Source organism: Citrus sinensis, chromosome 3, assembly GCF_022201045.2.
Source record: "Citrus sinensis cultivar Valencia sweet orange chromosome 3, DVS_A1.0, whole genome shotgun sequence".
In the NCBI taxonomy this organism is placed as follows: Eukaryota; Viridiplantae; Streptophyta; class Magnoliopsida; order Sapindales; family Rutaceae; genus Citrus; species Citrus sinensis.
This window is the reverse complement of record NC_068558.1, coordinates 31326054-31350185: the sequence shown is the minus strand read 5'-3', so window position 1 is coordinate 31350185 and position 24132 is coordinate 31326054. Positions and strand designations below refer to the sequence as shown.

General features: G+C 35.5%; 5 protein-coding genes across 5 annotated transcripts; 2 read left to right on the top strand and 3 right to left on the bottom strand.

Annotated features, from left to right (window-relative positions):
* Window positions 1-1174: 1174 nt before the first annotated feature.
* LOC102606770 (B-box zinc finger protein 23-like) lies at window positions 1175-2168 on the bottom strand. The gene is made up of 2 exons (XM_006478294.3): window positions 1785-2168; window positions 1175-1704 (listed from the first exon to the last, which is right to left on the bottom strand). The coding sequence occupies exons 1-2, from the start codon at window positions 2007-2009 to the stop codon at window positions 1504-1506; spliced, it is 426 nt and encodes a 141-aa protein (XP_006478357.2). The 5' UTR covers window positions 2010-2168; the 3' UTR covers window positions 1175-1503.
* Window positions 2169-4933: 2765 nt separating this feature from the next.
* LOC102630544 (22.0 kDa heat shock protein) lies at window positions 4934-5855 on the top strand. The gene has a single exon (XM_006478222.4). The coding sequence runs from the start codon at window positions 5070-5072 to the stop codon at window positions 5679-5681; it is 612 nt and encodes a 203-aa protein (XP_006478285.2). The 5' UTR covers window positions 4934-5069; the 3' UTR covers window positions 5682-5855.
* Window positions 5856-8170: 2315 nt separating this feature from the next.
* LOC102630851 (pentatricopeptide repeat-containing protein At1g33350) lies at window positions 8171-10025 on the bottom strand. Its single transcript, XM_006478223.4, has 2 exons — window positions 8338-10025; window positions 8171-8248 (listed from the first exon to the last, which is right to left on the bottom strand). The coding sequence occupies exon 1, from the start codon at window positions 9939-9941 to the stop codon at window positions 8352-8354; it is 1590 nt and encodes a 529-aa protein (XP_006478286.2). The 5' UTR covers window positions 9942-10025; the 3' UTR covers window positions 8171-8248; window positions 8338-8351.
* A 3947-nt stretch (window positions 10026-13972) lies between these two features.
* Window positions 13973-21116, top strand: LOC102631160 (CLP protease regulatory subunit CLPX1, mitochondrial). Its single transcript, XM_006478224.3, has 15 exons — window positions 13973-15051; window positions 15131-15192; window positions 15295-15392; window positions 15476-15555; window positions 15697-15747; window positions 16631-16705; window positions 16797-16874; window positions 17605-17661; window positions 18528-18598; window positions 18685-18781; window positions 18968-19072; window positions 20265-20327; window positions 20451-20573; window positions 20649-20807; window positions 20893-21116. The coding sequence occupies exons 1-15, from the start codon at window positions 14203-14205 to the stop codon at window positions 20959-20961; spliced, it is 2037 nt and encodes a 678-aa protein (XP_006478287.2). The 5' UTR covers window positions 13973-14202; the 3' UTR covers window positions 20962-21116.
* Window positions 21117-21846: 730 nt separating this feature from the next.
* Window positions 21847-24054, bottom strand: LOC102631467 (probable fructokinase-5). Its single transcript, XM_006478225.4, has 4 exons — window positions 23512-24054; window positions 22782-23192; window positions 22350-22604; window positions 21847-22243 (listed from the first exon to the last, which is right to left on the bottom strand). Exons 1-4 carry the CDS (start codon window positions 23683-23685, stop codon window positions 22109-22111), a joined length of 975 nt encoding a protein of 324 aa, XP_006478288.2. The 5' UTR covers window positions 23686-24054; the 3' UTR covers window positions 21847-22108.
* Window positions 24055-24132: the final 78 nt, after the last annotated feature.

The window sequence follows — 24132 nt, the reverse complement described above, 5'->3', positions numbered from 1 at the left end:
ATATCGATTAAAGAAAGATGGGTATCTTTTAATGAAAAAAAAGATATATATATATATATATATATATATATATATATATATATAATACACATCATTAACATTCAAGAATTTAGGGATTTAATTTGATTCTCTTATTCACTCGACTAATTGGATGGGCCCAGGATTACCTATCCTCGTCCACTTTTGTTACTAAACAGATGACTGACATTAATTTATTCCAAAGTAACTCAATCAATAGATTTAAGTGTCACCAAAATATTCTTAATTGAAAAATATTGTGGTTGTTATTAGAAAAGTAAGAATAATGATAAAAGCTATAAATTCTTATACTTTTTTTTTTACAAACTAATATATTATAATTTAATAGAGGGATTAAATAACTATTAGCTCACAATATTTATTTTTATTATTTTATATTTTTATCCAATTAATGAATTTAGACCTCATCAATTTGTAACACTACCTTTGTTCAAAGAGTAATGATCTAATTGGCTACCTTACTTATCTTAATATGAGCGAGATATATTATCATGTGCTTTAATTTACGATTTCAATATTATCCTTGTGCTAAGTGTACAAGTGGTGGCAGTAATGCTTACTGCATCATTTTCCGTAATTAGAATAAGTGGTATTGGTAAAGTTATTCTTTTATTTTTGTTTATCTATTTGTTTTGAAAATAAAATTTTATTACAACCATACCAGGGTTCACTATCAAATTACAAAAATCCATTAGCACAAACGATTGGCAAAGCCAACAATGTGTGGAGAGGAAAATCATGCATTTGAGATATCAATATGGGATACTTATAATCAATATGCACACAACAAATTCGAGCTCCATTGGAGGTGCCCCTCGGCTCTGTCACCCACTCAATCATTCCTTTATTTATGCATTTATTTTTTTTTCCCCTTGCTAATGACTGTATAAATTTTCTTTTGCATTACCAAATTAATTCCAGAAGATATTTAAGAAGCAGTTGGAGCATTACTTCCCAATTTCATATGGAATGATTATAGAATGTATATAGACAATTGAAATGTTTAATGGTTCACATGCTATCTCCTGGAAAAATTAACTGATAGAACATTGTTCATTTGTGCTCATCATCACCCAAAAAAAAAATCAGATTAATAATAAGAAATAATGTAACATAAAAAAATTGCTCATAATTCGAAAAGATTCAGTACTCAAATTAGCTACATGAGCTGAGTTCGGAATTAATTATTGATAATCTAAAACATATGCATGTTAATAAAACTAAGAGGTCAGGATCTATAGACTTGAATTGGGCTAGTTAATTAATTCTAGATGACTCCGTATCTGAAAAGTCATGGTAGTTAAAATCATCGTTGCCGAGAAGATCGTCCAGTTGCCATGAACATGATGAGGCTGCTGTTGCCAAATGTGCAGCTGCTAAGCCTGAACCCGAGCCCGTGCTGCTGTCCATAGTCATTGCTTGTCTGCTTTCCTCAGCTGCGGCCGTGGGGAAATATGCTGTATTTCAAAATTCTCTGCCTTCACAGCCAGTGCTTTCACTGGTGCGGCTGTTGTTGTCAGCTGAGGACTCTAGAGCAACTTTGATGCCTCCAATGAGAAACCGCTGGTGGGACGACAGAAACGGGCTGGCCATGTGAATTGACACGTCACATTGCCTGCATAGTATTGCCCTGTCCTCCAAGCAAAAGAAAAACCCATTCCTCTCCTGCAAAATAATCAAGAAACCCATTTGCAAGCGCATTCGCGGCTGAATTTAATGCTGGCAGTTAAAAGGGCCTTAATTACCTGGCAGATGTCGCATGAAGGAAGCTGAGAAGCAGAGGGAGATGATGACGAGGAGGAGGATGCGGCAGCAGCATTGTGTTTGAGAAGCGAGAAACGCTGATGCTTACGGGACAGCTTGTTAGCTGTATGAACTTTGACATCACAGTTGCTGCATAATACAGCCTCATCAGCACAACACAGTACCTCTGCCTCTGCCTTCTCGCATACCTCACACTGTAGCTTCATGCTAATTGGTAACTGGTAAAATGGCAAAACTTAAATGTATTAGTAGAACATTTTTTCTGTGAGAGCTCTCTGTCTCTTTATAGTGTCCTGAGAAGCCAAAACTATCTAAGTATCTGAGAGACAAAAATATCAGTTTCCGACATAAACATAAGCGATGTGTCTGAAAGAATTCTAAGTTGATGGATCATTGTCGATCGCCTGTCAAATATATAAGCAGATCTAGCTAGTGGTAGATAACACATCGTATCCACTTCATGTTTTGGAATTGTGTCCCGGTTCCATTGATGAAATTTACAGGTTGTCCGTATTTAATGACACTTGTATCATTGCTTGTGGTTGAGACAAGTGCCATCCAATGAAAGCGATTTTTTTTTTTTTCTTTACCTTCACTAATGCCAACAAAATCTTCTCCCTCTGCTCGTTGTTTCGGACATGGTGGGTGTAAAGGCACTCCAATGCTCAAGTAAGATACAAAATAACGAGTTAAGCAAGAATTTTGTAAGGAAATCTTTTGAGTGTATTCAATGTTCTTGGCATTTGTTCCTAGCATCTCTAAGAGCTTCTCCATGAATGTTAGCCTAGTGGGTTAAGGTCACTGTTGATAGGCATGTTTCCCTCAACTTTTAAGGAAGATTGGGTGCCCTAATTTGTGCACCATGTGTTATGCTTAGATGAGGAAACATGGCGTCGTTCATAACTGTCAGTTGGATACTACGTGTCTCTTTAATAAAGTACATGGTTTCGCTTAAGGTAGCGTCAGAGTTCAGTCTCCGATAGAGTTACTTATTCTATTAAGCCCTTATAAGAATACTTGTCGCACTATCAGATTGCGGTAAATAGGCAGCTGTAACCATGATCTATCATGCATGAAGTATCTAGATTGTCAGTAATATATGTGAAAAAAAGGATCAATTTTAGATTACTCCTAAAATGACAATTTTCAAATTATTTTTTAATTATTTTAAATCTCTATTTACTCTCTATTTTTGTTAAAAAGATAAAAAAAAATCATTAACCCAAACTATTTTTTTCTTATATTTTAAATAAAAATAAGAGTAAGTTAATATTTACAATAATTTAAAAGATATTCTAAAAATTATTACTTCATGTGAGAATAATCCAAATTTTACCCATAAAAGAGATTGTCAACAAACTTTCTGAGCGTTGGCATGGCAAATCCGCAAGGGCAATTGCTGATGTTGTTATTCGTGAAACAGGACCACAGAGCCGGCGTAGCATTACTATGGTAGAAAGTCAAAACCCCATTGGCCCATAACATTGTTATAATTTTGCTAGCTTCTGGTTGGTTCTTTTGTCAGAGCTAGAGACATGGAAGTTGCAGATAGAGATTGCCAAAATCTGCCCATCCCCTTTCCAAAGCCAAACCTACTTTTTGGGCTGCCCAAAACTGGTCATCCTTTTAGCATAATGTAACTTGAAAATTTATTTGTTAATTTGTAGCCAGAAATGGACTGCGTGTGACATGGGAATTGAGAAACTTTGCTGCTGTATTATTTATCACTCCCCAAACCCCAACTCTCTTGAAGGAATATTCTTTTATGTTCTAGTGACGTTGCTTCTAATCATCAGATGGTGGGCAGATAATGAGTAAATGGCTATGGCTATGGCTATATTAGAGTTCACTTATGGTGGAACACGAATCTAAATCACACACATAATATGATAGATAATAAAAAATTTATTATAACTCATTATTTATTATTTATTACTTTACATGTGTAGTTGAGATTCATATTCCATCGTAGATGAACTCTAATATAGTCTAACTCTAAATTTATACAAATTAAGATGAAATAAGTCCTCTCGCATACTAGGCCCATATGAGAATTCATTCTCCGTAGGCCCAAAAATGAAGAATCTGCTCATTGTTGGACCTTTCATCTCGACTTGCCCAGTTGCCAAGGGGAATTCCGTAGCCTGACCCAACATTTTAACCAAAAAGAATTAACAAGGTCCCACCCAAGGGTTTGGTGCCCCAACTCAGACACCGTCGTCAAGTATTTAACAAATCAATAAATGTCAAATAAAACCAATCATCCCATCGTTGTTGAATTGACAGACCCAGACATTTAAATTAGTAAATTTTTATTTTTTTCATTCGAATCAACTATTATCACTAAAATATAAATATTTTATTTTATTTAAAATATGATCAATTTTTTTTATTTAATTTTTTTGGAAATGATTCGAGATATACTAAATGAAAAAATATTAAATTTTTTAACTTTTTTTTTTTACCACGAGGTATCTTGTGGAGGGTCTCAATTATAGGAAACACCTTTAAATCCGTACCACAACCCAGACTAGAATTTCTTGCTCGAACTGAGAGGCACGTGTTCTTCCAACAAAAGCGACTTCCTTACGATTCGAATTGGGGAGTAAACCCAGTCAAACTACTTAAGGGGACTCCATTACCAGTGGAGCCAACACTTTGTTGGTTAAATTGTTTAACTTTGCCATGAGAGAGGAATCAATGTAATAGAAACAAAATGAATACAACGATAAATATTTATGTTCCATTCGACAAAATTGCCGAAGATCTCCCTCTCCTCGGCCTTGATGAATGGATCCTAAATTTAATCAAATTCATGTCATTTAATTTCCCAATAATCACTATACACACACTTCCCCCATCATTGTTTAGAAGAAAATATCGTATAAAACTACACGCACTAGGGAACGACATAACGGCCTCTTGCTTTTTGACTTGTAACTAAACAGTATAAGAACCCACGAACGTGAAACCTCTAGAACATAGAAGAAACCTGATCCACCAATGAGCTCAGCTTTCCCACCGCATCAAACACAGACGCAACCAGAAACTTCCCCATTTATCTACACAACTCCAACATAAGAATTTTCAAGAACCGCTTCACAAACATATAAATAACACATCTCATCACCACCCCACTCAAAGAGTGTCATCACAAGTATACTTGAGTTAGTGTGTCAATATCTATCTAGCTTCAAGCCTCTCTACCAACAAGCACATTACATATAAATAATACATCAAGCACAAAGCCAAAAAGGAAGGAAGAAATGAGGCAGCAACAACAAACACGGCCCTTTAATGTTAATTTGCTGCCAATGCTGCTATTGGCAATATTGGCATGTCTTGTGGGCTCATCAAATGGCTCTCTGCTGACGCCCTTCGCTGATCGTCCGAGGAGTCTGTTATCCGATCTCTGGACGGAACGTTTGGCAGACCCCTTCCGGGTGCTAGAGCAAATCCCATTTGAGCTCGAGAGGGACGAGACCATGGCGCTATCTCCCGCTAGAGTGGACTGGAAGGAAACACCGGAGGGTCACTTCATAATGCTGGATGTACCGGGGGTGAAGAGGGACGAGCTGAAGATTGAAGTTGAGGAGAATCGCGTGCTGCGAGTGAGCGGAGAGAGGAAACGGGAGGAGGAGAAGAAGGGCGATCAGTGGCACAGAGTGGAGAGATCCCATGGCAAGTTTTGGAGGCAGTTCAAGCTGCCGGACAATGTGGATTTGGATTCTGTACAGGCTAAGCTTGAAAATGGTGTGCTCACTTTGTCCTTGAAGAAGCTGTCACCTGACCAGATCAAAGGTCCGAGAGTTGTCGGCATTGCGGGCGGAGAGGACGAACCGGCCAAGCTGCAGAGCGAGGCTAGGCAAGAGCTTTAGAGGTTTTTTGCCTGCCATTGGGTTTATGTCAGTGTGATGTGGAGAATAAGGGTGGTTTTACTGCAATGTTGAGCTACCTTTGTTTTTTACTTTTGTTGTGTCGTTGACTTCGTTTGATGCAAAATCTGCTGTCTTGTAATAAGTTTAATACTGTAATATAATTTCTCTTGGTAACATTCTCTCTGCACTATTAAAGTATAAATAACGAGGCAGCACATGAAGCTGATACAGCTCTCTTCTATCTATCAAAATTGGTAGAAATCAACGGCAGCGATAATACCAAAATGGTGTATGGGTTAAGATTTCCATGTTGAAAACAGATCCAAGTTCGTACTCTTAGCTAATTTAAAGCAGCTAAATTATCCAAGGCATCACAGATTTCCTCTGTTCTGGGGTGTGTTTTGTCAAAGAACCGGAGCTGCTTGTCAGCCACAATCCTGCTGCGACCGGGTTTTTTTATAGGCATAACCAATCGTTTAAACATCTTTCTCACCTTACCAACTTCATCCCATTTTCCCAATTCTCCATATAAATTTACCAACATTATACTATAAATCATGTTGTCAATTTCAATCAGTATTTTCACAGCAAACTGGGCCAAATCTGTGCCGTGGTGAATTTTACACCCATCAAATAAAGAACCCCAGACAACATCATCGGGTTCAATCTTCATAAGAAGATCTATTAAGAATCCATAAATCTCAATTCCAGGCTCAATCCAGTAAGTTTTAGTTATCAAGTCGAAATAAGCAAGACCCTGTTCAACCTTCTTCTGTGTGAACAAGCAATCAACAAGCTGATAAATGTAACTATATGTGGTGTTATATCACAGTCTGCAGACTGCATCATCTCCTCAAACACACTAATCGCATTCTCACATTGTCCATGACGAGCAAAAGAATTCGTCAGTGAATTCCATAAAGCCAAACATTTCTTTGACTGCCTATCAGAAACCCTTCTTGCCTCTGTCAAACAGTAGCATTTTTCCATACATTTCTACCAAAGCCGTCAAAATATACGAACGAAGATCAAACCCGTTTCTATAAACAAAGCCGTGTATCGCTTTACCTAGCTGCACCACAAGCCGGAAGCAATCAAATAAGCGTGGTACGATCAAGCCTAATATTACAACTTTCCATCCTCCTAAAAAATGAAATAGCATCCCGAAACAACCCGTTCCTCGCGCAAGGATTAATCACTCCTAGCAGCCGCATCTCGATCAGGCATTGCTTCAAAAAGCAAAGCAGCCTTCGTAATATCTCCAACCCTGGTATACCAAAAAATCATAGCTGTCCACGTCAGAACATCTTTTCGGGACATTTCATCAACCACTTTCCTGGAAATCCTAATGTCGAGCCACTTACACAGATGGGTATTGCTCAAAACCAGATTTAACCGTCTGGGTATGCACAGTTTTTGTTCGATGAGACTCCAAAACTTCACCACACGCGCGTATAGGATGTGATTAGGCTGTGATTGGCCTCAACAAACCATGTCACGGTACATGACAAGTGAACTGGCTGTGAGGCATATGCAGAAACCATGGCGGTGTATAAGGAGGTAACTGGAGTCGTTAGATTATCGAAAATGAGGCGAGCGGAGGTGAGGTTCCAGAGTTTGAGAGTGCAGAAGCGCACAAGCTTGAAGGCGTAGAAATTGGTTAGGCCTTCGCCGAGAGTTGCGAGAAAAGACTGGAATTACTTGAGATGATTCATGTGATTGCATCGTTCAAGCATCCATGGCACTGGCTGGTTTAGCGTTTGATTTAAAAAATCTAAATCCGTAACGGATACCATTCTCTTTTGTACTGTCACAAATTTACTAGAATTAACCTAAGCACATTCCATATTTTTTACTGGATGAATCATACTCAGGCGTACTGCTCTGACTCTAGCTAGGGAACAGAAACTCGTCGAACCCACTCAATTAATTTTTTTCAAATGGCTGAGTGCCATTAGCCTATTGGTTCAGTGGCAGAGCCATTAAGGGAGAAGCAGGTACTGGTGACCCGCTCGCTCTAAATTTATCTTTTGAACTCGAACCAAAGCTTAATTTGTTAATAAAAAATTTTTTATTTGCCACCAGCTAAAATAAAAAGTTGCCCACCAGTTTTCGTGTAATTCATATATATTATGTTTTTCTTGGACATTAAACGGGTGGTTTAATTTATCAAACCAACTGATCCACAACAAATTAAGTTTGAAATATTTTATAATGTCTATAATGTTTATAGCTATAATATCTATAATTTAATATATTAGTAATCTATATCAGAATTGAAGTATCTATTCTTTTTTTTTTTTTGAGAATAAGTATCTATTCTTTTGGATGGTTTTACTGCAGTGTTGAGCTTCGTTTTGTTGAATCGTTGGTGCAAAATCTACATTCTTGTAATATAAGTTTCATAGTATAATATAATTTCTTTTCATTAACATTATGTCTGTGTCAGCATTTCATCACAACCAAAGTATAAACAATGAGGTAGGATATGAAGCGCATAAAGCTCTTTTATCTATCAAAACTGGGTAGGAATCAAGTGCAGGAACGCTACCATAGTAATTAGGCTGCTGCATAAACCGATCAAACAATTTGGACATGTCAGGGTTTATGTTAAAAACAGATCTGAGTAAGAAAAGTTGTGTGTTGTGGGAAAAACCTCTGTGCTCCTTGCTAATGTAAAGCGACCATACTTTCCAAGGCATCATATATTTCCTCTGTTCTGGGATGCGTTTTATCAAGGGAATGAAACTGATGAACTTGCTTGTCAACCTCAATCCAACTGCAACCGGGTGTTTTATAAGCATTACGATCCTTTAGCATCTTCCTCACCTTTCGGACCTCATCCCATTTACCTAACTCTCCATATATATTTGCCAGCATTATACCATAACCACCATTGTTTGGATCGATTTCAATCAATTTTTTTACTGCAAATTCTGCAAAATCTGTGCGGCCATAAATTTTACATCCATTGAGCAAAGAACCCCAAACAACCTCATCAGGTTCAATCTTCATTCCCTTCACAACTGCCAAGGCTTCTTCAAACCTTCCTGCTCGACCAAGAAGATCTACTAAGCATCCATAATGCTCAATTTGAGGCTCAATCCTGTAAGTTTTAGTCATCAATTTGAAATAAGCACGACCCTGTTCAACCAATCCTCCGTGTGTGCAAGCATTTAACAAGCTGATAAATGTAACCCCATCTGGTCTTATATTATGGTCTTGACACCGCATCATCTCCTCAAACACGCAAATTGAATTCTCACTTTGACCATGAAGAGCAAAAGAATTGATCATTGAATTCCATGAAGTCAAACGTTTCTTTGAGTTCCTATCAAAAACCCTTCTTGCCTCTTTCAAGCTGCCACATTTTCCATACATATCTATTAAAGCATTCGAAATAAACGAATCAAGATCAAGCCCATTTCTATACACATAACCATGGATCACTTTACCAAGCTGCAGCATTCCCGTGTGACCAATAGCCGAAAGTGCACAAACAAGCGTGACCTGATTAGGCCTAATATTATCACTCACCTCCATCCCCATCCTCCTAAAAAATGAAATAGCATCCGAAAACAACCCATTCTGTGTACAACCAGCAATAACAGAATTCCAAGCAGGAACATCTCGATCAGGCATCGAATCAAAAAGCGAAGCAGCATTTTTAATATCCCCAACCCTTGTATATCCAGAAATCATAGCCGTCCATGATACAACATTTCTGTCAGACATTTCATCAAACAGTTTCCTAGCAATCCCGATGTCGTTGCCGGACCTCGAATAAGAATTAACAAGAGCCGTTTCCACAACTGGGTATTGTTCAAAACCAGATATAACTATCTGGGTATGCACCATTTTAGTCCCCCGAGACTCCAAAACGTCAGGACAAGACTTCAAAACATGCGGGTAAATGAAGTGATTAGGCTGCGGTTGGCCTCGACGGACCATATCACGGTACAAAGAAAAAGCCGATGAAGCGTGAACCGGCTGAGAAGCATAAGCAGTGATCATGGCAGTGTACAGGTAGGTATTTGGAGTCGTTAAATGATCGAAAATGAAGCGAGCGTAGGTGAGGTTCGAGAGTTTGAGAGTGCAGAAGCGCACGAGCTTGAAGGCGTAGAAATTGGTTTGGCTTTGGCCGAGAGTTGTGAGAAACGATTGGAGTTGCTTGAGATGATTTACGTGATTGCATCTTTCAAGAATTGCTAAGACTTGCTGGTTCAGAGTTTGATTTAATTGGTTCGCAACAGAGACCATTCTCTTTGTCTTGGCGCCGCCTTTTGTAACGGAAATAACTAATTTATGTGTTCCATCATTTTCATTTAACTTGCGGTCCCGGTACTATAAAATTCGCGGCCAACTTGTTTATTTTGTTCACTAATCTAATAACTTTTTTTAAAAAACTAGTTTTTATTTTACACTAACTTTTAAATATAAAAAACTCCTATTAATATTTTTTTTAATTTCTTTAAAAAATAATTTTTTATTCTCTGCACATCCAAGTTGACTATATCAAAAATAATTTCTAAAATTCAACTTTATTTTATCTACAGATCTAAATAAACTATTATCCAGCCTTAACCTAATTCTTTATTAAAGAGAGTACAAATTTACTCAATGCTCGGCTAATCTTGAATGCGTTTTACGTGCCCATAGTCACCCAAACTTGAGTAGGTGAATTTCTCATCCCCTCCATTTTTTTTTTTTTTTTGGGAGGGGGAGGGGGTCTGTGAAATTTATATAAATTAATAGAAAGAAAAAGTGGGGGCTATTTCAGCATGATATAATGCAGTAGAATATTTATGAAAGAAAAAGAAAATGCACAGATAGATTAAAAGGAAGCAGAAGCTAAGAAGTAAAAGAATGAGTTTGGCTTTGTTATAGACGATTGCAAGTTATGACTGAATCAGTCAAGTTAGAGCCATGCAGTCATAAAAATTCACATGATTGATTTATTTCATTAAACCAATCTTATTATTCCACGTCAATTTGCACAAGGAATTAGCACCAATCCAGTTGATGATACGAGCATATAAAATGTTCAGGTAAAAAGAAGTGTTCGTGTGAGATAATTTTAGTTCTCTTTGGCTCTTTCAATATGCATTAAAATACTAAAGAAAAACAACAGAATGCACCTCTTAAGAATTTTAATAACTGTAGTTTGATAATTAAAGTCTTATTAGATAACAAGGTGTTGGGAGGAAAAAGAAAATGTAACTGTGAATAAGAGTTAATAACGTATGTTATATAACTTGTAAAAAATAATTTTCACAAAAATTATAAAGATAAATAGGTTTTTTTTTTTAACCATACAAGTGTGAGGAAAAAAATTAACTTGAATTCTAAATTATTATAGTGGCAAGTGTTTATCAAATACTTTACTTCAGTAAGTTACAACTGTCTAATTACAATAACAAATAGAGGAGCTAAGGCCTTTTGTTAGGGCTAGCAAGATTTTCTTGCTTGTGTTTTTTATAATGTAAATGATGATTAGGTTAAATATATGCATAAGTGTGTTGCTAAACTGTTAAAAGTCCTCTAAAGTTACTGTTAATAGTTAAAATATTTTTTTATTTAAACTTAACAGTGTTAAATAGTAGACTATATTATAGATTATTTTAATAAAATTTTTGTATTGGAGTATTAGAGAGTACATTTTGAGGTATATAATAGTCTCCCTTTTGGTCATTATGCTTTCACATTCACTTCAAAGGAAAATTTAATAGTATTCATTACTTAATTTCTCAATAAATTCACAATTGCTAATGGTATTATGCTCGTCCTTTAAACATATGGATAATCTTTTGCGGTAGATATGTATGATCAGTGAGATTTAATGCAAATATTTAAAGATCATTTCATTTTGAATTATTGCAATTATTATGTGGATAAAGGCGTGCACTGTTTATCGCCTTCAGATTATTATTTTTATTTTTTTTAATACCGATACATTTGCACTTGAAAAATCTACTTATATCAACCAACAATCTCCTAAAATTTAACCAATACAATTTCTATTTTGTCACTTAACCAGGTTTTGAACTAGCTTTAATCCTTATATTTTAAAAAAGATTTCAAAGCACCCAAACTGTTAGATATGTGTTTCTTTTTTTTTTTTTTTACAATAATCTTTTCATTAATTTACATTTTTTTTTATTTACAAGATTCACCAAATTAATATCACATTATCCTAAAAGTAAAGTAATAACCTAGTTCCAAAGCTCAAGTTATTATCACCAGGCTAAGAGTTAAGTGATTTTCAATTTTTATTTGATCTCATCATTTTTAAATTAATTCTATCTTCATCTTTTTTTTTGGGGACAAATTCACGAAGTAATTTATTTTCATCATAATAGATAACAGCACAAATTAGTCAATTACAAGGAGTTTGTTATCTTACGTGATGATGTAAGAAATATGACTCTTTCACAATCATTTGATAAATATTCAACGGTTGTGAGAGTATAAAATAATAAAATAATATTATTTTCACGACCGTCGGATGAAAATTTAACAGTTGTGAAAAAATCTTGTTTCTTACATCATCATGTAAGATAACCAGATAACCAGAGTCCCATTACAATATCTTTCAATCCATTATAACGAACAGTTGCCTAGGCCATTGAAAGCCCATCGTGCATATGACACATAACTTCTAATTTATTCCGACTACAAAAATGAAAAAAAATATATAATAAAAAAATTAGAGAAATGTATAAGTCCAAATCAGATTTTTAAATCTATATTATATACATCCTCAAATTGAAACTCAAATAACTACTTAAGAAAACAAACACTCAGTGAAATGTAATTCTAACATTTTATGAAACGTTACGTGATTGGTATAGCAATTAGCAAGTACATTGTTTATTTGTTTTTAGTACAACGGGCTCTCTCTTTCAACCCCTAAACTAAATTTTCAACATGCAACTTTCGTGCGTGCCATCGAAAGTAACGAAGGCAATGATAAGATATTAAGATAAGAAAAAAAAAAGGAGAAGGGGGGAAAAAAGAAAGAAAGAAAGAATTGACTTAGGGTGGAGTGGGTGTGCTGAGCACGTGACGCTTACTTCGAAGGAAAGAAGCCGTCTATTACCACTTACCAACAATTTCGACACATAACGCGCGTGTATTCGTGGATGAATGCGAAGTTATCCATTTATGCAAGAAACTGGGATTTTATCATGAATCACCCATGAACGTTGTAGAAATTTCACTTATCAGGAAAAGCTTTTTAAGTTCATTGATAAGAAAAATAGTTTCATCTGATGACTAGTGTTATATTAACTAATTAAAATTTTTAAATATGAGGAAAATTTACTAAAAGTAACTTTAGAAAATACAATACTTGTAACTTACATTTCTCTAACTATTTTTTTTTAGATACAAGATTAGAAAGGATAAAAATAAGCTAAAATAGGTGTTTTTTAGTGATAACAACTTATTTCTCTCACTAATTTTTAAACTTACTCATATCTCTAAGATAACGACACTTTTGAGTTTGTGTATCTCTATCAATGAGAAGGAGAGAGTGTGAGATATTCAAGTGAAAAGAAGCAATAAACTCCTCATGGGTAAGATATTCAAGTGAAAAACCTGTTAAATCATTATATATATAAATTCTCTTTTTTGTTGTTGTGTTTGAAAAACAAGTAATTCTTCTTAAAAACTTTTAAGTCCATGCAGTTTTTTCACGCTCAGACTAATATATTTTGTTATATTACTTACACCATATTTAAAATAGTTCAATGATGTTCAAACAATAAAATTGAGAGATATGATACACAAAAAGAGAAAGCATAGAAGCTTCATGGCCGATTAGTTGGAAAACAACCTTCTCGGCCCCCTATGACTCCTTCTTCTCTTGTATGTTAACCAAAAAAAAAAAAAATAATTTAAAGAAATATGAGCAGAAAATGTAAGGTTTTCTTAACTTATATTTTTTACTTAAAATTTTATCATAAGTAAAGTAAAATAGAGTAAAACAAAGCAATATTGATGTAGATATTTGGATTTCACTGTCAGATTACCGATTAATTATTATTAGGAATTCATTTTTAATAAAAAATGGTTAATACACAAATAGATCATTGTTTATGTTATGAGCACAATTTTCTCCATCTGAAATTTCTGAAAAAAATAGGGGAGGCCTGTGATACTTTCCCTTTTACAAATACCACACTTAAGGTAACTACCAAGTAGTGGGGTAATTAATAACAGCCAGGTAGGGGCAAAAACGAGGGGAGAGGATATACCACGGTCAAACTGTCAAATTTAGGGACATTCACAACAACAGAGAAACTGAGAAAAAGAAGAAGACCAAACTCTCTCTTTCATTTCTTTCCATATCTTGTGCTACAATCACTCCCATCTCTAATCCTCTTCCCACTATAAATATCATTAATTATTCCAATTTTATCTTCACAATTCCTTAATCTTTCCAATTCAGTCCAAAATTCTCAACACTGATAATATACTGCTGTTATCATCATCACCATCAAATTCCAATTCTTTTCATATGTCTGGAATCTGGAGATGGAAGAGACAGCTCAGCGACATAGCTTCTTCATCGATGCTGCCGTCGTCGCGAACCCGGTTCGCCCCTCTCGTGGTCGGACCGGTCAATTACCTCAGCAACAACAGCATCGGTAGAGCGGCAGGAGGGCACCGTCGCCAGCCCTTCTTCATCGGAATTCAGGAGCGTTATAAGTGGGACCACGGCGGCGACACGTACCGGAAAATTAGGGCGGAGGCGAATTGCCCGCGGTGTTCGAAGCACATGGATCTCTTGTTCTCCAATCCCTCCAATCTCTCACCTCCGGTTCCCGCTCCTGCGGTTGATGGTAGCGGCGGTTACCAAGCTGTTAACATCTGTCCCAATTGTAAATCCGCTTACTACTTCCGCCCGCACCGGATTGCTCCTCTTCAAGGCAGCTTCGTAGAAATCAGCATCAGTGCTAATAATCATAACAATAATAATACCAATAAGAGGTTGAAGAAACTCTCCAGTGGTGGTAGTGGAAAGTTGTCGTTTTGGGACACTTTGAGGTCGTATGGAGGTGAATTGCCACCCTTGCCATCCGGAGATGTTACCAGTAACAGCAAAGGTAACGGTAATGGCAACGGTTTGGCTGTGCATTTGCCTCCAGGGCCGCCATTTGCACCTGGCGTTGAAGCTGTTAGAAAAATGGGACCCAGTAACGGAGGTGGGTCTGGCGGAAACGGTGGCGGAGGTGGCTCTAGTGGTGGTGGTGGTGGTGGTGGTAGTAGATGGGGTGGGTCTAATTTGGGAGAGGATTTGCCAACGCCTAAGGAGATTTGCAAAGGACTTGATAAGTTTGTTATTGGTCAAGAAAAAGCCAAAAAGGTTCAAGTTTTTGTTTTGTAGCTGTTATGAATGACTAATGTTAAGTGCAAATCGGTTGAGACTTTTTAAACTTTTGCAGGTGCTTTCTGTGGCTGTTTATAATCATTATAAGAGGATTTACCATGCCAATTTGAAAAAAGGGTTAGTTTCTGATGGCCTGATTTGATAGTGTTCTGTCCGTTTGCCTCAAAACTGCTGTAACTTTATAAGGTTAAAAATGATGTTGTGGAGTTTTATTACTAGGTCAGGAGCTGAACCCAAAACTGCTGATGCCGTAGATAATGACGATAATGTAGAGTTAGAGAAGAGCAATGTGCTCTTGATGGGTCCGACTGGCTCAGGTATGCGGATGCCTCAGCATTATTACTTGTTTTCTACAACATGCTGTGAGAAAAACTGTCTAATTTGGTTGTTATGAAAATAGGGAAGACGTTGCTTGCAAAAACATTGGCTCGGCATGTCAATGTGCCATTTGTCATTGCTGATGCAACAACCTTAACGCAGGTGAGATCATAATGAATTATATATAGTGGTGGTTGGTATGGAATTGCCGTAGATTCCATTATTAAATGGATCATTCTGTTATTGTTCACATTGCGAGTTGAGTGTCTAATAATTGATTGTTGTTATGCTACTTATTTGCAGGCTGGTTATGTTGGTGAAGATGTTGAATCAATATTGTATAAACTTCTCGCGGTATGAATCTCCAGATAAAAATTACATATCTTGTTTTTGCTATAATTCTACTTCTGTAATGCATATTTTCCTTCTGTACAGATCTACTATAATTTGCTGAAACAGAATTATTTTGTTTACTCTTTGTATATTAGTGTGCTCCTATATGCACTGCTAGGCTTTTATGCACAATATTGTTGTTGAATAATGGTAACTTTTTTTTGGATAAGTTACTTCAGAAAAGAGAATGTATGCAAAGGATAAAACTGCTTGATTTGAGAAATAGAAAAACTCCAGGAAATGAAATGCTTATATTAATATATCAGTCAATCTCTTCTACCTTGAAGTGGATGGGCTGAGACATGAGTTTGTCTCCCTTAGTGGGCCTCTCCTTACAGATTGAAGAAAGTTCAAAGATATCCATACTGTAGGCCTCCCTTAAATAAGCAAAAGCAGAATTATTTTTTTCCCTTTTCTTCTTACTAAAGAAATACTAATCTTAATGACAAAACAGTTTCTTTTAGAGGTATGGACTTCTTCTAATTTGAAAATAGTTTGTGACCTGTTGCCATGCTTCTGACATTGGTGTATCATGCAAGTATAGCTGGTGTCCATGCCTGATGAAGGCTCACATCAGGCTACATTTGGTGGAAATTTAATCATTTATTCTTCCCTATACGGGTTTATTCTTCCGTATATGGGAATATCACAGTCCATTGTCTGAGAAATGAGTAATTTGATTCAGTTGATATGGTCTTACACACATTTTCTTCCTGAAGTTCGTTAGATACTCATTTGTAGAGCCTATTGTCAATCTTATATGGGTTTCCCATTCTTTCTGCCTTTATTTGTCTTATCAGTAATCAGTGAACTCACATGCATGCTATTTTAATTTGGCTCCCAGCAAGCTGAATTCAATGTGGAAGCGGCTCAACAAGGGATGGTGTACATTGATGAAGTTGATAAGATAACTAAGAAGGTCCTTCACATCCCAGCTGATTGATATGTCATTTATTATCTTGGTGTCAATTCGACCAAATCTTTTCCTAATGGTTGAAGCTATTTTGCAGGCTGAGAGCTTAAACATTAGTAGAGATGTTTCTGGCGAGGGTGTACAACAGGCATTATTGAAGATGCTGGAAGGAACTGTGAGTGTCTTCTATTCTTCTCACAAATTTCTTTTAGACTTCTATGATCAAATTTTTCTTGAGTAGACTTTCAGGGATTCTAATTCTGAAATTTCAAGTTCTTTTTCGAATGATGGTATTCTTTATTTCGACTGTTGTCATGCTATTCTCAGACCATTATGGTTGGCAATAATTTATTACACGTAGTTATCCATTTAGAGGATGATGTAGGGTTTTTGTGGTAAAATGTTGGATGATCTTGTGATGGAGCCATTGTGGGCTTGTTCAGGAGACCAAAACGTTTGCTGCAGTTTCAAAAGTGTCAAGGGACAATCTGTACATAAAAACTAGTGGGTTGGACAGCAAAACTTTATGGCCATGATTTTATTGGTAAAAAGTATCACTTCAAGATATATATTTTTTTCTAATTTTTGATTCATGAATACCTTTCACAACAGGTTGGTCAACCAATTGCTCTCACTAAATAATACCATATGATAATATAAAATTGAAATAATTCCTCTAAACAAATCTCTATACAAGATAAATTCAAATGTTTCTTTATTTTCTTTGAGGTTTAGTTTGATAATATTGGTTTCATTGGCTTATATTCCCATCAATTGTATTGTTTTGAGTGCTTTGCATTAATACATGTCTCAATATTTTATATAAACAGTCTTTATGTTTAGAATATTGGAATTATTAGTATTATATTGCTGGTAGCTTAAGCAAGAATTTGCTTCTTGTTCAGATAGTGAATGTTCCTGAGAAGGGGGCAAGGAAACATCCTCGGGGTGATAGCATACAGGTATACTAGGCCTGAATATGATTTTTGTTTTCTTTTCTTTTTTTCAACAATGGTAAAATTAAATTTGTAGGAAGCTATTGGTAATTCATTAATGTTTTTGGTTCTCAAGTGTTAATTTTGCTTGTTTTAATCCACAATACTTGTTTTGATCCATAATACCTGCACATTGATTAAGTCCAAAGGAATTCAATGATTTTCATATGAAACATGATATGAGCTTTGGAATTAGTAGGTTTTCAGTTTGCCTGTGCTGATTTTTTCGGTTTAGGGCTTATTACATGTATCAAGGTGGTCCCAATGCTAGCTGCTAGGAGTTTAGGTTTAATCTGCCAAAATTGTCAAATGATTTACGCATTAAGACTTCATTTAGATGTGAAAGTATAAGATGAAGGAACCTGCTCACCATTCTGTATCAGGCAAATATGTTAAAGCACTTGTGGCAAACAAAAGGAAACAAGATTTATGGACATGTCTGTATAGTACTGAATTCTTCTGGAGAAAGAACTACCACTTGTTTATTTGGTTCTTGATGTGAAAGAACAATCATCTGAAATTGTATTAAAGGCTTTGTTTGGTTCTTGATATGAATGAATGATTGAGATAAATACCTCAAAACAGATTGCTTCTTTAATCATATTTTCTTCCTTTGGCTCAAATTTCCCAAGAGATGGAGTAAGAACTAAGACAAACACATCGAGAAGATAAATGCTTCAAAACAGTTTGTTTCTTTAATCATATCTTTTCCTTTGGCTCAATCTTTCCAAGAACTGGAGTAAGATAAGACAAACTCACATATACACATGTAATTCCTAAAATCACCATCTTTAGAATTTGGCTGTGCTAATACGGTCTTAAACACTTTGCAGATGGATACAAAAGATATCCTTTTCATATGTGGCGGAGCATTTGTTGATCTCGAGAAAACCATTTCCGAGAGGTTAGCTGCTGCTGAAATCCTCACTATATATTGTTTGTTTATGATTGAGGCCAAATTTTACTTCCAAACTATAAATTGTTCTCCAGACGGCAAGACTCTTCCATTGGTTTTGGAGCACCTGTTCGTGCCAACATGAGGGCTGGTGTAACTGATGCTGCAGTGACATCGTCTTTGCTTGAATCGGTGAGAAAGTTGGAAATTTCATTCCTTTTTTATTTATTTTTTTAAAATAAATGCATGATGCTGTGTATTTATTAAGCTGTTTCTCATCCTTATTTATATGGCGTCCTTCCTTCCCAAACTAAAAAGACGATATATGTAGTCAAATTCCTTCCCTTATGAGCCTGAAGCTTAACATTCGATTTTCAGGTTGAAAGTTCTGATCTCATTGCATATGGTCTCATACCAGAATTTGTCGGACGATTTCCAATATTAGTTAGCTTGACAGCACTAACAGAGGACCAACTTGTTAAGGTAAATACTTTATTTACGATTTGGCTTACCAGGTTTTAGTGTGCTTTTATTCTTCTTGTGAGAATTGTGGGAGCATGATTGGACCAGAATTGTGGGAGCATTTCATGCTGAATCATAGTCATTATTCTTTTTTGGGAAATTATCATTGTACCACCTCTTTTTTGCCTTATGTTCATCTAACCACCAAAACATTCTAACATGTTCTCTGAACAACTTCTTTTTTTTTTAATTTGTATCAACTAGCCACTTTTTAACTAATACCATTAAATAATTTAAATGAAATGACAATTTTACCCCTAAATAAATTAAAAGACCATTTTATTTTACAAAAACTTTGAAAAATAAGAAAATTATAATTATAAAAATACCCCTAAATTTAATAAAAAATAAATCCCAAACAACGGTGCTCAGTTGATTTTTATTTAATTTAGATTTTGCAAAATTTTAATAATTATTTTTATTAAAAAATATAATTTTGCAAAATTTTAATAAAAATGACTGAATTTATTTATTAAAAATTATAATTCCGCAAAATTTTATTAAAATAACTGAATTTATTTATTAAAAAAATCCCAAAATTTTAATAATTTAGGAGATTTTTATTAAATCCGAAAATTTTGTAATTATTTTTATAATTATAATTTTTATTTAGATTTTTATTAAAAATAAAAATTTTAATTTTGGGATTTATTTTTTATTAAACTTAGGGGTATTTTTATAATTATAATTTTCTTATTTTTCAAAGTTTTTGTAAAATAAAATGGTCTTTTAATTTATTTAGCGGTAAAATTGTCATTTCATTTGAATTATTTAACGGTGTTAATTGAAAAGTAGCTAATTGATACAAATTTAAAAAAAAAAAAGTGGTGCAGAGAACATGTTAGAATTTTTTGGTGGTTGGATGAACATAAGGCAAAAAAAAGGTGGTGCAGTGATAATTTCCCTTCTTTTTTCCTCTTAATATTTAATGATAAGAATTAGTCCTCTAAAACCCTTTTGCTATTTTATGTGCAATGTCTTTTCTGATGTACTTGTGATATTTCTTGGCTTTTGTTGTAATTCAACATGCTGGGATCACGTGGAAATGAGCAGCTAGATCTTGAAAGTATAAATCCAAAATCTGGATAATGTTTCTTTTTATATCAGATCAGAAGTATCTAATACATTTCTTGTCTTTACCTATATTCATCAGGTCCTCACAGAACCAAAAAATGCTCTGGGTAAGCAGTATAAGAGATTGTTCAGCATGAACAATGTGAGTAACTTGCTTGTGCATGCTAATTCTCTCTCTCTCTCCCTGCCTCCCTCCCTCTCTTTGAGTATTTAAACTTACGGTTGCACCTTTTTGGTGATCATATAACCTCTTGCACAATTCCAGGTCAAATTACATTTTACTGAAAAAGCACTAAGAGTAATTGCCAAAAAAGCTACAGCTAAGAATACTGGTGCCAGAGGTTTAAGAGCCATACTAGAAAGCATTTTAACTGAAGCCATGTATGAGGTGAGGACCTAGTGCCTACTTAGGAGAATATCATCTGTATGACAAAGATATTTACTTGCCGCAATCATGTTTCAGATTCCCGATGTTAAGACAGGAAGTGATGGGGTAGATGCTGTTGTGGTAGATGAGGAGTCGGTGGGGTCAGTGGATGCCCCTGGATGCGGAGGGAAAATTCTACGTGGAGAAGGTGCATTGGAGCGTTATCTAGTTGAAGCCGAGCGGAGAGAGTCAGCGGTATGGTTGATTGCTTTGGTCATCTAGTTATTATGGGGGGTGTTAATGTGGCCATCACTTATACTTCTTTTATGCTTGTGTGCAGGAAAATGCATCTGAGAGGGAGTTGCAGGAGAGTGAAGCAGAGATCTCAACGAGAGCCATGAGCATGTAGAAGTAGAAGCACCACGATGATTGTTGAAAGTTGTACAACGCATGTCTAATGTTATTTGTAGAAATCATATTCATTAGTTGGTGTAATTATAATCCCCTTGTATTACAGGTTCTTGAATTCATTGGAAAGGAATAAAGGAAAAATATCATAGGAAATGTAGCATTCAGATTTCAGATCAAGCGGCACACTGCAACTGTAGAAACTTGCGATTTTTGAGGAAGGGGTTTAGCTTCTTGTTAACTTCAAATAAAACATAAGATCACACTCTGCCACGTTATCTTTTTGGAAGCTAATACTTGCCTTTACCCACACCTCAACTCCAAAACATATTCGTTTGCTCATTATTAAGTCGTCGTTTTTTATCCTCAAAATTACCACCACACATTACACAAGGTTTATTGGGAGTTTGAATTTATACCGTCACAACATAATTTAAAGATTTATTAAGTAAGCCCAGCATTTGTGGGAGGAAATTTTTTAATCGAGTCTCTACGTGCTTTGTGGAGGAAAAAAATTATTTATTGAAACCCCATGAGAGGACTTTAACTGGTACTTTTAACTTTGTCAAAGAACACCAATCCACAACCATAAGGAGTTAATGTGAATTTGAATGAGAATTTTTTTCCCCTTGAATTAAAAGTTACTACAACATAACCATAAAGCAAATTGTTCTTGACCCTATTGTGTGTAATTTGGCAAATTGAATCAATTACTACCTGTAAAAAATGAGTGATTATTACATTATGAACTTGTTGGTTGCTTTAGTGTATTGGATTATGCAAACTTAAAGAAATTCAAATCGAGTTGAAATTGGATTGGTAAATTGAAAATTTAACAAGTTAATAACAATGCATGTAATGTGGGCGGTAAAAATGTCACCAAACTTGGGATAAGAACTAATGCATTGCCGATTGCTAAATCAATAATTCATATCCGTCACAACTAGGAGACTCACGCATACACTGTATTAACGCCACCCATATGGATTAGGGTTGCATAATCAGATTGAGAGGCCGAGTCACAGGATTTAAGTCAATTGCTCATTGTTATTATAGACAAAATAGACAAGAAATTTATTAACAAATGAAGGGGGCAAAAAAAAACATTAACTGGTGAAAGGTTAAGCCCTGAAAGAAAGAAACATTATCTATTTGGCATTAGACTTGATTAGTTCTTGAACTTTATCAGGTGGTGGAAGTGCAGGAATTGCACCTTTTTGAGTTGTGCAAATTGCACCACAAGCATTTGAAAAAATCAGAGCCTCCTTCAGTTTCCCCTCATCCTACACATAATTAACATCAAGAAATCATCATCAAGTTTAAGATTATTATATAGACAGTATAGCTAAAGCATAAGGATCAAGAAACTTAAGGAAGTAGGAACTTTACATTGAAAATGTTATCATCTTTGGCCACAGAAACCAGAAAAGAACCAACAAATGCATCACCAGCGCCAGTTGTGTCAATTGTCTTGACTGAGAATCCAGGCACCCTTCCTTTGAATTTCTTAGTGAAGTATCCACAACCCTTTGCTCCATATGTCACAAGAAGCAACTTGAGATTGTCATGCCACAACGACATTACCACATCATCCTTCTCAGCATCTCCTCCTTTTGTCAAGAAGTTCACTTCGTCATCACTCACCTGCACCAATTTTACAACCAATCAAAGCAACAAAACAAAAGAAATTGTCAGTTTAGCCTTTCAGGTGTTTTTAAACGTGTGGACATTAACACTTGAGAATTTTCGTATATGTTATATAAAAGTTATAGTAAGAAAAGAGAATATTTCCAATGAAGGTTGAGATTTTTTTAGCAATACCTTGATCAAATCAGCATGATTCCAAATGCTTTTGATCCCATCTCTAGCAGCATCTTGAGAAGGCCAAAGAGGCAAACGAACATTAGGATCATAAGACAGCAAAACGCCGGCATCTTTGGCAGCTTTCATGGCTGCCATATGAGCTGATCTGCATGGCTCAGATATCAAACTTATGGACCCATAATGGAAAATTTTAGCCTGCTTGATGAGCCCCATGTTCAGCTCTGAGTCCTTCAACAGCATATCTGCACTAGGGTTTCTGTAAAACATGAACTCCCTCTCTCCATTTTTCTTTAGTGTCACAAAAGCCAGTGCTGTTCTTGCATGATTATCAAAACACACTCCTTCAGTTTTAACATTGTTTTGCTTCAATATGTTCACCAGCATGTGTCCAAACTCATCATCTCCAAACTGCTTCGTCACACAATCAAATATCATATTTACAAATAAAGCAAACTTCCACGCGTTCTAATTTATAAATTTACTTGCAGAGCAAGAATTGAAAAAAAAAAAAACTGGGCCAAAAGCCATCAAAATAAGCTTTTCGAGACCAAATTAGAAAAAAAAGGTAAAAAATATTATAGGATTAAATGTAAGAAATTTAAAGTTTAAGGTCAAATTATTATTATTTTTTAAATTATGTAGTAGGCAGGGGTGGAATTATGCAGAGGCCTTGAAGGCAAGGCCTTTTAAAACATGCAGACGACAAAAATGGAGGAAGTGGGTGAACCTTTCCAACAAAAGCAGAGCTACCGCCGAGTTTAGTGATGGCACAGGCGACGTTGGCGGGAGCACCACCGGGTGCTTTGAGGAAACCGGTGGATTCAGCCAAGGAAACACCAGATACATCAGGCACAAAATCAATAAGCATCTCACCAAAACATACTATCAATTGGCTACTCATGTTCTCTTTTCTATATTTTTAAGCCTCTGTCAATAAAAATGGAAGTAATTAAAAATGAGCCGAAACAAATGTATTGTCGTTAAACCCTAATCAGAAATGGCCTTTATATAATCGGAGAATCGAGAGTGTACCCAAAAAAAAAAAAATCTTAATCTATCCACAATCGGCATCCAATTTGGATTTAGTTTAACAGTAATTGGTTGTTAATTATCTCCAAGATCATAGGGATATAGCTATTCTGTATAATGTATGGGGTTCCCTATGAGTTGATGAATCCCATCATCCATTAAGATCTTGCCATTTATTAAGTAGGGCATCTTTTTGGATTAACAGAATAATTTAAATCTTCATCACGTTAAATTTTTATCTAAAGTCAGTCCATTTTTTGCTTGTAATATGTTTTGACTGTCAAAGTTGGGCTGTTACCATATAATACTGTTAGTTTTG